Source organism: Lethenteron reissneri, chromosome 41 (assembly GCF_015708825.2).
Source record: "Lethenteron reissneri isolate LAM-NWPU_2019-01 chromosome 41, ASM1570882v1, whole genome shotgun sequence".
Lineage (NCBI taxonomy): Eukaryota > Metazoa > Chordata > Hyperoartia > Petromyzontiformes > Petromyzontidae > Lethenteron > Lethenteron reissneri.
In genome coordinates this window covers 5,458,482-5,474,960 of record NC_083819.1, presented here as the reverse complement: position 1 = coordinate 5,474,960, position 16,479 = coordinate 5,458,482, and the positions used below count along the sequence as shown (strand labels likewise).

Here is a 16,479-nt window from a genome sequence, read left to right as displayed (position 1 = left end):
TGCAGCTCTCCAATCCACTGCTGGACTAAGGCCCTTTTTGCCACGCCGCGTGGGTCGTGGGGATTTGGTTTGACCATACTTTACCACGGCTGGTCACTGCTTTGTAATTACTTCAAAGGGAAGTCAGCTGCAGGTAAATTGTATACTTTTATTTGCACACAGCGTTGGTGCTTTTTCTGCAATATTTTGCTGTCTTTTCTTGGATTTTCTGTTTGCACATAGTCACATAGTCACTTTAAGATGTTTTCTTGTTCATGTTTTTGTTTTTTGTTTGTTGCGGTTGCACCCGATTCAAGAGCCGAATGGCTCACAGGGCTATACCAAATAAATGAACTTGAACTTGATACACAATAATCACAAACATATATGGGGGGGGGGTTAACATGTTGTATACTGTACTGTATACAAATATGTTATTATATACAGGAAATGAAAAGTAAGTAGAGTACTCGTTTCTTTAATTACACACAAATGTAATTTCATAAAGACGGCTTATATCACCTTACCAGAGGCAATGTGCTGGTGACAATGGTGATTGTAAGGCAATACGCGCGTGGGTGCGAATCATTGCATGCAATTCAGTCACGCCACGCGTCTAACTCATACACCTATTGCATTGGGACCCACGTATCGTAAAGAATACGGGTACGTACGTACATTGAACTTCTTTCGCACCGTACGTGGTCAACCGTGCCCATCGGAGGTGCGGTCCTTGCCTGACACATCTGGCCGTTCACAAGCAAGCCCGACTCTGCTGATAAGACACTGGTGCGCATACGTGTCAACCCATCCGGATTAGCCCGTGTTCTTGTACAGGGAAATTGAGTTTTGAGGTCCATACGGCATACAGCCGTTTCAATACGGGTACAAAAAAAATGTTGTGTCTATTTGTTTGTGTTTCTCCCTTGTGATGGGACTTTGTAGGATGAACGTTGAGATGTGTAAGCGGCAGGGGGTGACCAATAAGCTCTGAATTGATCTGTAATAAGGCAGGGCATTGATAAGGGGTTGACGGGTATGAGTTTGTCGAAACCGGTCCAGAGTTTGCTTGGATTGAACCAATGTTGCTGAAATTACCGCATGCACTTTCCCCAGACTCTCTGGTTGGTGTGACGGGTTGTGTGTAAGGATACTCTTGTATTTGTATGTGTAGGGACAGATGCAGTATATGGAGGAGATATTATGTCTCCGTATTTGCCGTGATAGAACACTAGTTGGTTTTAAGTTACCTTGTTTTTTTTACGGATCATTGTGTGCGGGTTAATTAACCTTAGATAATTATACAAATATGAAAACACGCAGCCATGCGACACTGTTGGGCCAAGTGCTGTTAGCGAGTAGCAGCTATGAAGGCCGGCACTGTGGGACACGAAGTGGTGGATGGCCAGCACCACGCCCGACCGCCCCGCCTCCATCTCTGGAGCGACCCTCTGGAGGACATTTAGCTTACCCCTTCCACGCTGGCAATAGGTCTTGCAAGAGGTGGGGGATACTCAGAGTTTACCCCACCATTGTGGTGAACCCATTATCACTGCTGGGTTTGGACAGAGGCCCCGGGGGAGGGATTAAAAAAAAAACTTGCAACTTTGTTTCTAATGCCACACCGGGAGATCGAATCGAACCTTTGGATTACAAGTCCCCGTGTGATATAACCGTTACAGGACTGCAGCGTCCAACTTGCAAAACATCTTAACAATAATAAATGACTGCTCATTTATCAAGCCGCTGCTGGATGGGAAAAAAAATTGAACAACGGAATTGCATCGATTGACAGAAAGATGGGTTAGAGAACATCGGCAACTAAAATTTGGAAAGAGCACCCCACGGGTATGTTATCAGGAGAGAATCTCGTAAGTTTGCCAAAAGACGACGATACAGGTCACATCCCACCTCCATTGAGAGTCTGGAGATAATCATGATTATTCCACATTCATATGACGGTGACCAGTACCGTCCATAACACAAGAATATTAACGGGGTGTTCTTTCTCTAAAGTGATGAGCTCGTGATGATACTTCCACATTTCTGTGAAAGTGACAGTCCATCAACAATGCAGTATACTCTCTATGAAGGGCTTACCATTTAAAAACCTTAGATAATGAACCTTTCTTATGATGTTAGCTACCTCGCCTGGTCTACAGGAGATGTTAACTACCTCGCCTGGTATACAGGAGATGTTAACTACCTCTGCCTGGTATACAGGAGATGTTAACTACCTCGCCTGGTCTACAGGAGATGTTAACTACCTCGCCTGGTCTACAGGAGATGTTAACTACCTCGCCTGGTCTACATGAGATGTTAACTACCGCGCCTGGTCTACAGGAGATGTTAACTACCTCGCCTGGTATACAGGAGATGTTAAATACCTCGCCTGGTCTACAGGAGATGTTAACTACCTCGCCTGGTCTACAGGAGATGTTAACTACCTCGCCTGGTCTACAGGAGATGTTAACTACCGCGCCTGGTCTACAGGAGATGTTAACTACCTCGCCTGGTCTACAGGAGATGTTAACTACCTCGCCTGGTATACAGGAGATGTTAACTATCTCGCCTGGTCTACAGGAGATGTTAACTACCTCGCCTGGTCTACAGGAGATGTTAACTACCTCGCCTGGTCTACAGGAGATGTTAACTACCTCGCCTGGTCTACAGGAGATGTTAACTACTTCGCCTGGTATACAGGAGATGTTAACTACCTCGCCTGGTCTACAGGAGATGTTAACTACCTCGCCAGGTATACAGATGTTAACTACCTCGCCTGGTATACAGGAAATGTTAACTACCTCGCCAGGTATACAGGAGATGTTAACTACCTCGCCTGGTATACAGGAGATGTTAACTACCTCGCCTGGTATATAGGAAATGTTAACTACCTCGCCAGGTATACAGGAGATGTTAACTACCTCGCCTGGTATACAAGAGATGTTAACTACCTCGCCTGGTATACCGGAGATGTTAACTACCTCGCTAGGTATACAGGAAATGTTAACTACCTCGCCAGGTATACAGAAGATGTTAACTACCTCGCCAGGTATACAGGAGATTTCGATTTAAAGCTTTCGTGACTGCAGGGATTCATCTTCTTGGTTCTTTCGGTAAAGTCACGTAGAAGGGAAATAATAAAATAATAAAAATAAAACATAATAAAATCAAATTCTTCACCCGAGGACGGCTGCTCGCGTTGTGGCCGAAACGTTGTGATAATTTTATAATGTTTTATTTTTTATTATTTTATTATTTCCCTTCTACTTTACCGAAAGAACCAAGAAGATATACAGGAGATGTTAACTACCTCGGTCCCACCTGATGACGGAGACTTGTGTTGCCTCCGAAACGTCCTGATTTATAATATTATTTTGTAATTATTTCTATTATTTTTGTTTTTATTATTTGTTTATTTTTACCTACATGAATTTACCGAAAAAACCTAAGAGTATGAATCCTTGCAGTCACGAAAGCTTCAAATCTAGAAATGTTAACTACCTCGCTTGGCGTTTGTAAAAATGATGGCCTATTCCAGGTCAAATAAAAAAAAAGTAAAAAAAAAGTTTTTTTTTTAAAGTTTACTTTCGTTCATTCCACGTGCCCATGACGGGAACCGGTCCATCCACAACCGCAGTGACCTCTCGCCACCAGAGCGCGGCGCTGTTCGGGGTCCGACTTCGGCAGCACCGCGGTTTTCGTTCTCTCCGCGTCAACAACAACAACACAACAACAACCACAACAACGAGGGGAAGAAGAAGCCAAGCGGGCATGCCCGGACAGTCCAAGGAGAAGAAAGACGAAGCCCACGAAGAAGAAATGGATCAAGAGTCGCCCGAGAATGAGGATAGTTCGGACGAGGAGAGCGGCAGCTCCACGGGCTCCGAGGAGGAGGAGGAGGACAGCTCGGGTAAGGTGGCTAGGAAAGGCGCTAGGCATCGTGGCGGCCTACTCGGTCACCTTTATTCCGTGTTTAATGTTGTTATATTTCACGATTGAAATACGTTCACGTGTTTGTTGAAAGTGTTTGTTTTGCGGGTTGTGTGTGTGTGTGAGGTTTGTTGGGTGTTTGCTTTGTAGAGACGGGATCTGACGGCTGGATGTGGTTCTAAAGTTGCAAGTGTTTATTTTGTCAGCCCGCGTTGCAAACGCTACGGAATATAACATTTAAACGTTTTACAAGTTTAACGAGTTGCCGAATGTTGGTGTTGAACGTATGGCGTTTTGTTGGCGACTCATGCGCTAACATGTCTGTAGATTGTGTTTATAAACTGCACATCGAGGAGCAAGAATCACGAGTGATCCTTGCTCCTGATGGAATTCCAATCATCTGTCGATCATCCGTAAATGCATTCGCACAAGCAAGTGCTGTTATGTTGCTGCAGAACGCTTAAATATATCTTTAGCTTCACTTTCGACGACGATTGTTTTCGTCGTTGTTGTTGTTGTTGCCCGGTGGCAAGGATTAATGCAGTGGATTTGTTGAATCTGTGCGGAGTTGTAAGCGTTTCCGCACGCGTTGAGCCAAACAAACTCTTACTACGGCAATTATATTAAACATCACAATGTAGCATGGGATCCTGTTGAACACGAACTAAGTCTTGAGGTTCAGTGAAATCCTCTTCGTCGATGCAAATGGAACATTATTTGCTTTCGTAAAACAATGAGTCTGTCCCGGGTGTATCCTAGTCATCGTCACCATCATTAACTTGATGAATTTTATAATCATCTCAGATCTTCATGGTGTATTATGAAGGCACACGGCACTGAGTATTTTGAGATGGAATACAAACAAACGTCTATCGTCGCGTTATCCGTTTCCAAATCCAGCTTCACAATTATTCCCCACTATGTTATTTGCATAATATAGCAAGCATGGTTTGTTTTTAACTCTTCCCTCTTGAATAATATGCTATTTTTGATTTCTTATTATTCAGGACTCTGCCCAAGGGCAGGTCCATGGCTCAAGAACCCCTCCTGAGATTGTATCCCACTCCTTGTTATTGGATGCAATGGAGAGAGTTGAACTCTCTGGCCCTTGCCTTCCTTCATCATCATCATCATCAGCAGCGGCGATTAGGGGATACCATCGCCAGATATAGTTTAGCATCATGGTCTAGACTAAGTTTTTTTATATTCTTGTTTTTTTTCGGCAAAGTCACGTGACTTTACCGAAAAAAACAAGAATATGAATCCCTGCAGTCCCGAAAGCTTTAAATCAAAATGTAAGTTTTTTTAAATATTTAAAGTAACATAAAATCAAAGTACACACATTCGTGTTTTGTTAAGCTTCTGTCAGTCTCAACCACTGTGTGTCTATATTCCTGTAAGAGAATGCGTCAGCTATTCACAAAAAAACAAGTTACCTGTTCGTGAAGGGGCTTCCCAGGGTTCGTATGAATAGACGAATTTTGGCTGCGTACATCTCACCTGCTTTGTTATTTGTGCTTCACGTGGCAGACATGAACGAGGAGGACTACGAAAGGCGGAGGACCGAATGCCTCAGTGAGATGTCTGATTTGGAGCGGCAGTTTTCGGACTTGAAGGAACAGTGAGTGCGGTTGTGAGAAATTAGTTCAACACATACATACATACGTATAATATTCCGTGATGTTGCCTGTGTCCTTGTCAGCCTGAGTGGGATCGCCGTTATTATTTATTCATAATGCCTATAACCAAATCACCCTGAATGCTCCCCATCTCGTCAGATGTCGGATGTTAAGCAGCTTTGTACCTGGATAGTGCTCGGATGGGTGACCGCCATGCACAGCAGATTGTCATAGCTTGGCTGTGCTACAATGTGGACAGCGGACGGCAGTGCAGGATAATCCATCGCCCTCCTGCGATTGTGCTCGCAGCTTTCGCGAATGTGCACTGAGCAGCGTGGTGAAGTAGGGTAGAACAAACGACATGATCGATCTGTCAAATGGAGAGGCCCTGATCGAACAGTAGTCTGACAAAAGGGCTGTGTATACAGATGCACCGATGTTTGAGATATTTTATAAAAGTAAAAATGCAATATACATTTATTATGATACTATTGTTATTTATATGCAATCAATTATATTTCTGAAAATTAGTGACTTTGTATTACAGTGGAAAGAAGCAATTTTCCCGCTCAGAAATGTTTATCTTGTTGTGCCATTGTCTGTGCATTTGCACATGTTATTTATATAACATCACTTGCTGCACGAGGTGATAACTTAGTTTCTGGGTATGCTGGAGGTTGACAATACTGCTTTTTTTGCAACTGCCAGGCTCTACCGTGAGCGGATAAGCCAAGTTGATGCCAAACTTGAGGAAGTGAAGACTGGGAAGGCGTCTGAATACCTGGAGCCACTTGCTTCTCTGCAGCAGAACATGCAGATCCGGACTGAGGTGGCAGGTGTGTCATTGAGAGGCAGGCGCTTGTGGATGAGTCTTGTCAAGGAAATTAATGCCGATCCTATAGATGTGGAGATAGACACCTAGTCTGGCACCGCTGTTCCCACAGTTTTTTTCATCCAATCATTGAGCAGATTGTTGGCCAATCAAAGATTTTCTTTAAGTTGCGCTTACATGTTAGTGGTCCTCTCCACCATTCCCTTATTTAGCTTTACATTTATGTAAGATGAAGGGATGCTGCTTCTTTGGTCTTCGTGAAGGGTTAGGGTTTATGCTCATTGCTAGGAGTTGGGGTGTGGGGTCAGGATTATGGAGTAATGGTAAAGGGATGTGTTTTATATTTCGGTTTTAGGAATAAGGACAGTAGTTCCCAAGATGAGCTTGCTTACCTCACATCTCTTGGGAACAGTAGCCTCAGCTTTTTATTTTTAAAAGAGGAGTCTCGCTTGACCACTTACCTCTGTACACTCGAGTGTAATTGCATTAATTTCCTTAATGCCCAAACTTTATATAATAAAAAAAAATGCGTAATATGATTTGCATATGATAGCGTGTGTTGTACAATGGTGGGGAGTGGTAGTGTACCGGTTAGCGTGCTGCGCTATGAACCTGGCGACCCGGGTTCGAATCCTGCTCACGGCCAACACCCAGTGACTATTATCTGAACCGGTCCTGGGCATCCCCTAGGTCGACTCAGCCTCAAATGAGTACCCGGTGCGATATGTAAACATCGCCACCCACCCCTCTTGTGCCATGCCGGCCTTTATAGGTGCTCGCTAACAGCACTTGCCCCCACAGTCTGTTAAGGCTATACAGGGGATCTTTGTCTTTGTACAACTGCTAATTTCATATATTTTGTTATTTATTGGTAAAATACAGTTTTAAATTAGTGTGGCGAGATTGCAAAGTGATGGTTTGCATTTTGGCATATCAAGACATTTCATCTGTATTCGTAACCATGGAAAAATCTTGGTGCTGTATCTGCATAAGCTTAATGTTAACTCCATCATCATTGTTAGCTACTTAACCACCATCTTTGCCCAGTGTTCATCTCTGCTAGTTGGTGGGCCCTGAGTCAATCGCTGGAAATGCCATATTTCTGTGACAGTTATTATAATAACTATGCCATTAGCAAATATGAGGTGGTTGAGATTCTCAAAAATGTGGTTTATTATTGTGCAAATTAATACACTTATTTTTTGTATTTCTCAAGGGGTGTACAAGGAATTTTGTTTGACGGTCGTCAAACACAAGTATGAATGTGAGCTACAAGGTGCACGTCAACACCTGGAGGTGAGTTGAAATTGTGAATATATTGTGTGTTTACACTTGCTTATTTTTCACTGACAGTGTCACTTATGGTGGGATTCAATGGACATTTATTGTGGTTATGATTCTTTTGCTAGAGTGAAAAACTTCTGTTGTACGACACGGTCCAAAATGAGCTGGAGGAGAAGATCAGGCGCTTGGAAGAGGACCGCCAGAATGTTGACATCACCTCTGGTAAGTCCTCATACCGGACTGGAATGTTACATCTGCGCGAAGGCTGATTGCGCTTCACAATGTACAATGTTCTTCTGTGTTTGATGTGCCACGTGTATTTACCTCTGTTCCCCCCCCCCCCAGAACTCTGGGGTGACGAACTCAGAACGAAAAAGAAGAAGAAATTTGATCCGTTTAATCCAGAGAAAAGAAAAAAACCAGTTACTGTTACTGATATCCTTTTAAAGCTATCTTATGCTAATTTATATCCAGGAGGTATGTTTGGTATTTTGTTGTTATTTGATGATCACAGCCTATATCAATCCACGATTGAATGAAGGCCTCCCCATGTTGTTTCAGTAACGGGAGTTGTTTGGCTATACCTCTCCACGCTGTTTGGTGGTACAGGTTGGTTAACCGGGGGTGCCCAGGACCCGTTCAGCCGTAGTTGGGAATCAAACTCAGTTATCTGGGTTAATAGTGCTGTGTACTAGCCAATGCACCATTGCTGTACTCCTGTATTGTTATACATTATATCACTAATTGTATTGTTAGCATTCTGTACCTATATATTCAAGTAATCTCCCTATGGTTTTGTGACTTGATAAACTCAGTGGAAACTTTTCAATGTGTTGAGCAACAGAAATATTTTCCATGTTTTTTTCAAACAGCTACATTGTGCTTTGGATTTAAGGTGTCCTTACAATATCCATCTTAATTTCGTTAACATTTTGCACGTCCATATATCGTCTATATGCTTTGGGACAGTGAGATTCTAGAAGACTGGACGACTATCAAAAAGATAACGGTACGGTGTTTTCTCATTACACAAAATCATGTTTTGTCACACCATCTGTATGCCCTGTACAATTTAATACTACCTGATTAACTGCCATATTAAGCCATGTTTATTTTAATATTTTCACTTGCAGGGTAAAGCTGCAGTGAGCCAGACAAGGAGGAAACCTGATGGTAAGGAAAGTTATAAATGAATGCTTTGAAGACGTGCACATGCTTATAGTCGTTGTTTTCACTATGACTTAGTGATATTTTAGTACAACGATGACCAATGTGCCTAAAGTAAATGTTGTTGGTCGTTGTATTCTACTTGCTATGACATGGATCAGAAACGTGGACATTAACTCGGACAATGGAACAAATACTGAATGATGCACGAATAATCTTGGATAGGTGTTTAATTGTAATTTCACTGAGAGAAGTAACCCATGGATCAGAGAACATACACACGTTACAGACAACGTTGGAGTTAGACAAAGTAAGTGGGCTTGGACAGGACGCGTCGTTCGAAGTGATGATGGCCGACGATCGAGACTAACAATGGAATAGCAGCTAAAGGAGAGCACGCCGAAGAGGACATGCACCGCAAAGGTGGAGCGATGGCATTCGGCTGTGTACAGGAGCTAGATGGATTGTTGCATTGTGAGACAGCACAAAGTGGAGATGGCAGGGGAAGGTATATATTCAGCAGTAGATAGAGCAATTCTGCTAATCATAAAATTATTTTAATTACTGGATCTTTTACCAGCACCACAGACAACGTCCCTGAGCATTTAGAATTCTGTATGCGATGATGATGCTCTCCAAAGTCAGAATTCCAGTTTTTGCCATTAGTGTATGTGGTTGGCTGCTTTGATAATTTCTCTTCATTTAGGAGAGTGTGTGGAGAGAGTAAAGTGAAATGAGAGGGGAGAGCTAGGAGAGCGTGTGGAGGGGAGTAGAGTGAGATGAGACGTGAGAGGTAGGAGTGGGTGTGGAGGGGAGTAGGGTGAGATGAGAGGGGAGAGGTAGGAGAGTGTGTGGAGGGAGTAGAGTGAGATGAGAGGGGAGAGGTAGGAGTGGGTGTGGAGGGGAGTCACATCCAATGTCCTCATAGCTTGTTCTGCCACATTGCTAATGACCACGATGATTTGGTAATATTGAAGGCGTTGGCCGGGCTACACATAGCCACGTGTGATTTCCCATGCATTTCTTGCAGTGGTGTTCAAGCAGGATAAGCACCAGTACTCGGCTCGCTTCGAGGAGGGGAGGCTCTTCTACGAGGGTGACTGGTATGGCCGGGGACACAGCATCATCATCGACACCAAGGACGATTCGCCAATGTTGTACGTCACGCTGATCTCTTATTATTATTGTATTCTTGTCATACGGATGATGTACATGCAAAGCAACAACTACAATGTCACATTCAGTTGGTCAAGCCAGATATCCGCGTCAGGAGTAGCGGATTGTATCGCTGTGATGTCCCCTTTGTATTTGTGGATCAGTCATTGCGTTGTTATATGTTGTAATTATTGTTATTTGTATTATGACGGTTGTAGACCACAGGCCCAATGGCCAAAAATACCAAGTTTCTATGAACAATCATCCCTATTGAAGGTGTAATAGATAAGGGAAAGTTCAGACTTCTTGAATTGAGCAAGGGTAGAATAACTTCAGTCCACCTGATAGACTGATTCCTCCTCAATAAGGGTGGAGGAATTAAGGAGTGAAAATTTATACGGTATTCCTTTGTCAATATGTACATGTATACGAGTACAGAAAATGTTTCCTTCACAACAGTGAGCGAAAGTGTACATGGTTTCCTTTACCAACGGCTTACTTGTCATGGGGGTTAATCTGCCACACTTTACCACGTTAGTTGGTGCGGGTTTGTTGAAGTTGGGGAGCATTAATGTGAGGCAGTAATCCAATACAATGGATGTTGCTTTACTGCCCTCTGGTGCCCACAGTTAACTTTTTTTCCATCACCTCTCGTGATAATCATGTTTTTTTGATCATCGCTCGTGTTATGCGTAGCACGGTGGTGCAATGGTAACATTTATTCCTCACAGCAAGAAGGTCCTGGTGTTCTGTTTCCTACTCGGGCACCTTTCTGCGTGCATTTTATATGTTTTCTGCCTGTTTGCATGGGTTTTCCGTGGGTTTGCCAAGTTTCCTACAATTGCGAACAAAAAACGCTACTATCCAGCCGGTATTAGCCAAAACATCCCAATGCTGAAATATTACCTGCAAATTACTCCAGTAACAGTAGCAACATCGCCGCCCCCTGTTATGAAAACTTGGAAGGACCTTGCTGAGAAGTGTCGACACTCGGTGAGGCCTTACTGGGTAAACAAGTGTAGTATCAATAATAATGATGATAAAATCGCGTGAGGTTTTTATAATTTGCACGTTACTATAACTAATGAATTGTGTTTGGATCGTGCCTTTGCCGTTGTAGCGCTACGATAACAGCCATCAACACGCTGGAGGTGTGGATCAAGCGGTCGGACAACAGCAAGTCAAAGCTGTACATCTCTCAGCTGCAGAAGGGAAAGTATACAATCAGGCACGCGTAGCCGCCTGCCTTACAAGCGGATTCCAACTCCTCTGCACCACGCTGGAGCAAAACAGAAAAAGGACGTGAATTTTTAAAATATATAATCAGCGGTGTATCATTATCTTTTTTAAAAAGGGTTTGTGTAAGCCCAGTTTTTTATTTTATTTGTGTGGGCTATGGAATTTCCCAATGCAGCTGTGATGTGCAAAGTCATTATAAACGGACACTTTTTAACAGCTAACAAGACAACAGCAACCCGATAAACAAAAACAGATTTCCTTGCAAGATTTGCTGTTATGCCGTTTTTAGGGACATAGGAAGCTACATGTGGGTCTTTTTTGTTAATAACTTATTCATAAAAGTTATAATCTTAATTTTAAATGAACATAGGTGTAGGCTAGCTTTACCGAATACATTTTTGTTTGAAAGTATACAGCAAGCATTGTAATGGTTTTTACACGCATTTTTTTTAAACGTAAATATCTTTATAGCCTTTTTCCAGTTCTGTGTTTTTGTAGTTGTGTACAGTATTTTTTTAACAACAAAACCCATCCTAAACTCATTCCTAAACCGTTTTGTCATTTTTTTTGACAAACCGTTGGGAATATACAAGCAACTACAATGCATTGCAATGGATTGTAGCTTTAAGCGCGAGGATGATGTACTCCTACCCTTGTCTGACGTGACATCGTCCAGTCAAAGTGAAATTATTGACCAAGCTAATAGTGGAATGCAGTGCATCGCCTCGATGGTGCTATTTGCATAGACGAGGAATGTGGCGGTGTAGATTCATCAGTGAAAATCGATTCTTGCACTCAGAAGTACACGTGTTTCATTGTGCGTGTGAGAATTGGATGATTTTAGAGTAACATAAATGATATTACAATTATATTCCAATATTGAATTTAGGCAAATGGAGCAGACAGAACTGTTTAAAACAAGATGGAAAAAAGGAAACATTACAAACGAGACAAATCAGGAACTTTATTTTTTTTTATCGAATGACGACCACGAATCGTGACAATTCATCAAATCGCTGAGAACAAAAAAAAAGAATCCCAGAGAAACAACACAATGGACGTGTTCAATACGATACAATCGAATCGCCACCCTGAAACTGCGACAATTGAACAGTTGCATGCCCTTCAACGACACGTTGCCTTCTGGGTAACACAGACATGCTTGATGAGGCGAAACGTTTGGACGTTCTTGGGCTGCGACAGTAAATGTTATCGCATAAATTATATAAAAACAGAAACCATTTTGGCAGACATTTACACAAAGCAAAAAGCAACCATGTTTTGAGCCCGACTTTTTATCCAATCTGTGATGAAAATGTGGCTGTCTGCAGCATCACGGCCAAAACCTGTTAAATAAGATCATTTATTTGCTTGAGACATCATTAAAATTCGTACACACCAATAGTCGTTATATCTACCTTGGTGTGAGTTTTGGTTGCCTCGTCAAGGTGTGAACCTGGCTCAGCATTCATCCAAATACTGCACGTTCGTTTAATTCAACAACGTACAGCGTGCTACTGTGTGGAAAAATACAAGTGGCAGTTTCAGCCGAGATGGTGGGGTTTTCTCCCTGTCAAGTTGGCGTTGCGTTTAGCGTAAGTGCGTGGCTGCACTGTTGGAGAGAAGAGCATGGAAACTTTATTGCTTGCACTCTTGTGTTGTATATTAGACGATGTACATAATGATTATGTCTTTGAAGAATGTTTGGTGTGAATAATTATTATTTTTTTTTTTTGCAATGTAAATTGCTTTTCTTTCGCAGTCCTTGGAAATAGAGTTTGATACTGGCATGTTATTAGGCAGGTAGCAAAAATACTTCATGATCGGCATTACATGCAACACTCGCATTGCAATTGAGGTGGATTTTATTTTTTACTTCAGAGTGAAAGCTCGCATTTGGTCCGTTCGGAATCTTGAAATTTGGTGGCAATAAGATGCTATACAAATCAAAATTCAATTGTATTGTCCTGCAATTATTATTCTTTTACCAAGAAGGGGTCATGGCTGCATCCATCCCATCTCCAAAATTCTCATCTCGACCCGATTCCTGGGTTGGATATCATCTCTAGCTATTGTGTGTCAGACTTAAGTCCATTTTAATGTCATCTATTTCCTAACTTCACTCTTAAGTACAACAGCTAGCTAGGCGTAAGTTATAAAGCCTCGAATGGTTCATGTCTGCCCTGTGTCATAGTTTAACATTTTAAGAGAACGTTTCAGCACAGTGATTATTGACTGTGCACCCCACTCAAGGGCAGTGGGAGAGAGGGAACAGATGATTAAAGAAGAAATGTCACTGATAATGATTGTGGAAAGGTAAAGCTTACCAGGTTTCTGGGAGGCTCAACCAGAACACGGGGTGAGTCAGCTTCCTCCCTCCTTCAGACCTGCCCAAATATCAATAGCCACACTCATTCAGCCACTAGCGGCACTCTGAGTGAGATTCCTCGCTCGTGCCCCCCCCCCCCAAACTCCTCTGCCATCCCTGCCCTATACCCAGGCAGTCCTGCCCTATGTATCATGAGTCAAGCTGGGAACCAGAATACTTGAAACCGGGACAAAATCTCTGAATGTTACAATCGTTGGAACACCGGGACAGCCTTTCTGAAACAAGGACTGTCCCTGCCTAACCAGATCATTTGGTAGCTTTTTGCAAGTAAGAATGTGATATGTGCCCACGTCGATACATTAAATAAGAATGAGAAAACCTGTTTTTAACGGTTCAATTCCAGTTTTCTGTGGCCTGCGTTCTCCACTCATTTCCGCGTCTTTTGGTCACGTGCCTTGATTTGGTTTGCTGAGCCTCGTGAATTCCCGCAGAGCAATGGAACCTGCGCTCTGCTGGAACCTGCGCTCTGCGGGAGGACACAGTAAGGGTTGGTGGAGGGACGTTTTGAATCGCCTCCTAATATTCACACATTACCATTTTTATTATTATTATATAAGGCTGCCACAACAGTGGTCTGAAGGGCAGATTCATCGGCAATGCAGCTCAATAGGCATATTACCATTTACTTTCCGAGTATAGAATGAATAGACATGAAGGGATGTAACTAGTTATTTTCATTTAATAACCTCTCATACAAAACATTGTGAGTCCTGGAACCTGTTGATTTAAATTATTTGAATAAACCTTTGCAGTGTATGTTCTACATGCTAACAGTACCGCTCTGTGCCAAACATGTATAATCGATTTACATAAAGAATCTTGATTTGAAGCTTTCGTGACTGCAGGAATCCATACTCTTTGGTTCTTTTGGTAAAGTCACGTAGGTAGAAAATAAAATAAATCACGACGTTTCGGGCGCAACACAAGCATCCATCATCAGGTGGGAAAGCATGGTCTGCTGCTTAGGCAGTCTGTTTAAAAAAGTTTTTTGTAAAAAAAAAAAATTTGTTAAAAAAGTTTTTTTTGTTAAAAAGGTTTTTTTTTTTTAAACAGTCTGCCTCAGCAGCAGACCATGCTTTCCCACCTGATGATGGACGCTTGTGTTGCACCCGAAACATCGTGATTTATTTTATTTTATACCTACGTGACTTTACCGAAAGAACCAAAGAGTATTTACATAAAGAAATTACATAAACGCAACAACTTTACAAGACGATTATCCCCTTTGTGACATTCGACATTGTGCGAGGTATACCCAAAAAGAATGCCGTTATTTTTTGCAAAGGTAATACAAAATGTTTGTTATTTAATTGTATGAGTGTCATGAACATTTGGCTTTTTTTTACTTTTCTATTCACTCTTGTACCAATGTAGAGCCGGAGCCAGCGGAACATCACTGTTGAAGGATTTACGAATATCTTAACTTGTCGATTTAAAGCTTTCGTGACTGCAGGGATTCATCTTATTGGTTCTTTCGGTAAAGTCACGTAGAAGGGAAATAATAAAATAATAAAATAATAAAAATAAACATAAAATAATTCTCACGACGTTTCGGCCACAACGCAAGCAGCCGTCCTCAGGTGCAGACCAGACCTGAATCAGACGCTGTCTCCCCGACAGACCTGGTCTTCACCTGAGGACGGCTGCTTGCGTTGTGGCCGAAACGTCGTGAGAATTATTTTATTATGTTTTATTTTTATTATTTTATTATTTCCCTTCTACGTGACTTTACCGAAAGAACCAAGAAGATCTTAACTTGTGTTTTCTTGGTGATATTTTGTTGAACCACATTTGTCACCTGGCAGATTAAATCATCTTATTACACCATGGTGCAAGACCAAACATGACCCTGAGAAACCCTCGGTGGCCATTACAGAGTTCATTTGGACTGTTGCCCCCAATCCACCTCACCAGCCAAGACCTGGCACCCTCAGATGTGTGTGTAACTCGCTCCTCTGTGTGGACATCATTTTGAAAATGATACCGCTCTACTGGATGTTATCCGCAGATGGTTGAGTCCGCTTGTGCAACGTTGATGAATCCTTCAGCTGTGATACAATGCTTGTCCTGGTTCCATAACGGCTCAAGAGTAAAGGATGGAGACTTGAAAATTAACTAACTGTTCGTGAACTTTATGTGAATGAATATATGTTCACATCAGTTCACGGTAATATGTTTCTGAGAATAGGCATTGCATTTTTTGGGCCATCCCTCCGATTATTGATGTTGCTCCTGGAAAGAAAAGCACCCCCCTCTTTATGATATTGTCGCTGTAGTTTCAGCTTCATGATGTATCACTGACACTTGTTTTTTTTTTCGTTCAGTGTTTTGATTCGTTCATTTGTTGTAAATTGTATTTGGTTTGTGGCGTTGCCAATGGTTTTGGGTACAGCAAGGGCTTCTAGTTACGTGTACATACGGCTGAGTAGTTGATTTGGTGTATTTGTCTTTTTAGATACTGACATGGAAGCATATTTGAATCTTTACTATGAGAATAATAAAACTTTGAAACGTATATCACAATTTGGCATTTGTTTTTTAAACGAGTTTAAGCAGTAAGCTTGAGCGTAAGAAAAGCATCTCATTGTTTGGAAATGTACGTGGTCTTTGACGTAATTTCGTACGGCTCTTGGCTACATGAGGCCGACCACCTCGGAACAGAGGTCGCAAACAGGTTTTGATTCCTTACCCATACCCGGCCGCACCAGGGTCGCAAACGGGTACCCGTACCCAGCCGTACCCGTACCCTACCCGTACCCGGCCGGGTACAGGTAGGGTACGGGTATCGGGTACCTGATTGCGACCTCTGGGATGAAGCCATGTTGCAGGCGCGGGTGGGTTGATTTTAGGAACTTGAATTGTGAGAAGAGACAAGACGTTGG

The 16,479-nt window shown here is 42.3% G+C and overlaps 1 protein-coding gene across 1 annotated transcript; it reads left to right on the top strand.

Annotated features, from left to right (window-relative positions):
- LOC133352657 (breast cancer metastasis-suppressor 1-like protein) lies at positions 1 to 16,112 on the top strand. Its single transcript, XM_061568429.1, has 11 exons — positions 1 to 133; positions 3,637 to 3,892; positions 5,443 to 5,533; positions 6,240 to 6,367; positions 7,580 to 7,659; positions 7,773 to 7,869; positions 7,993 to 8,082; positions 8,586 to 8,656; positions 8,781 to 8,820; positions 9,845 to 9,971; positions 11,090 to 16,112. Exons 2-11 carry the CDS (start codon positions 3,754 to 3,756, stop codon positions 11,205 to 11,207), a joined length of 981 nt encoding a protein of 326 aa, XP_061424413.1. The 5' UTR covers positions 1 to 133; positions 3,637 to 3,753; the 3' UTR covers positions 11,208 to 16,112.
- The last annotated feature ends 367 nt before the right edge of the window (positions 16,113 to 16,479 follow it).

Excerpts from the sequence above, each read along its gene's own strand:
- LOC133352657 (XM_061568429.1), top strand. The coding sequence starts at position 3,754 with ATGCCCGGACAGTCCAAGGAGAAGAAAGACGAAGCCCACGAAGAAGAA. Across the intron at positions 7,660-7,772 it reads GTGCACGTCAACACCTGGAG|AGTGAAAAACTTCTGTTGTA; the intron begins GTGAGTTGAAAT and ends TTCTTTTGCTAG. Across the intron at positions 7,870-7,992 it reads GAATGTTGACATCACCTCTG|AACTCTGGGGTGACGAACTC; the intron begins GTAAGTCCTCAT and ends CCCCCCCCCCAG.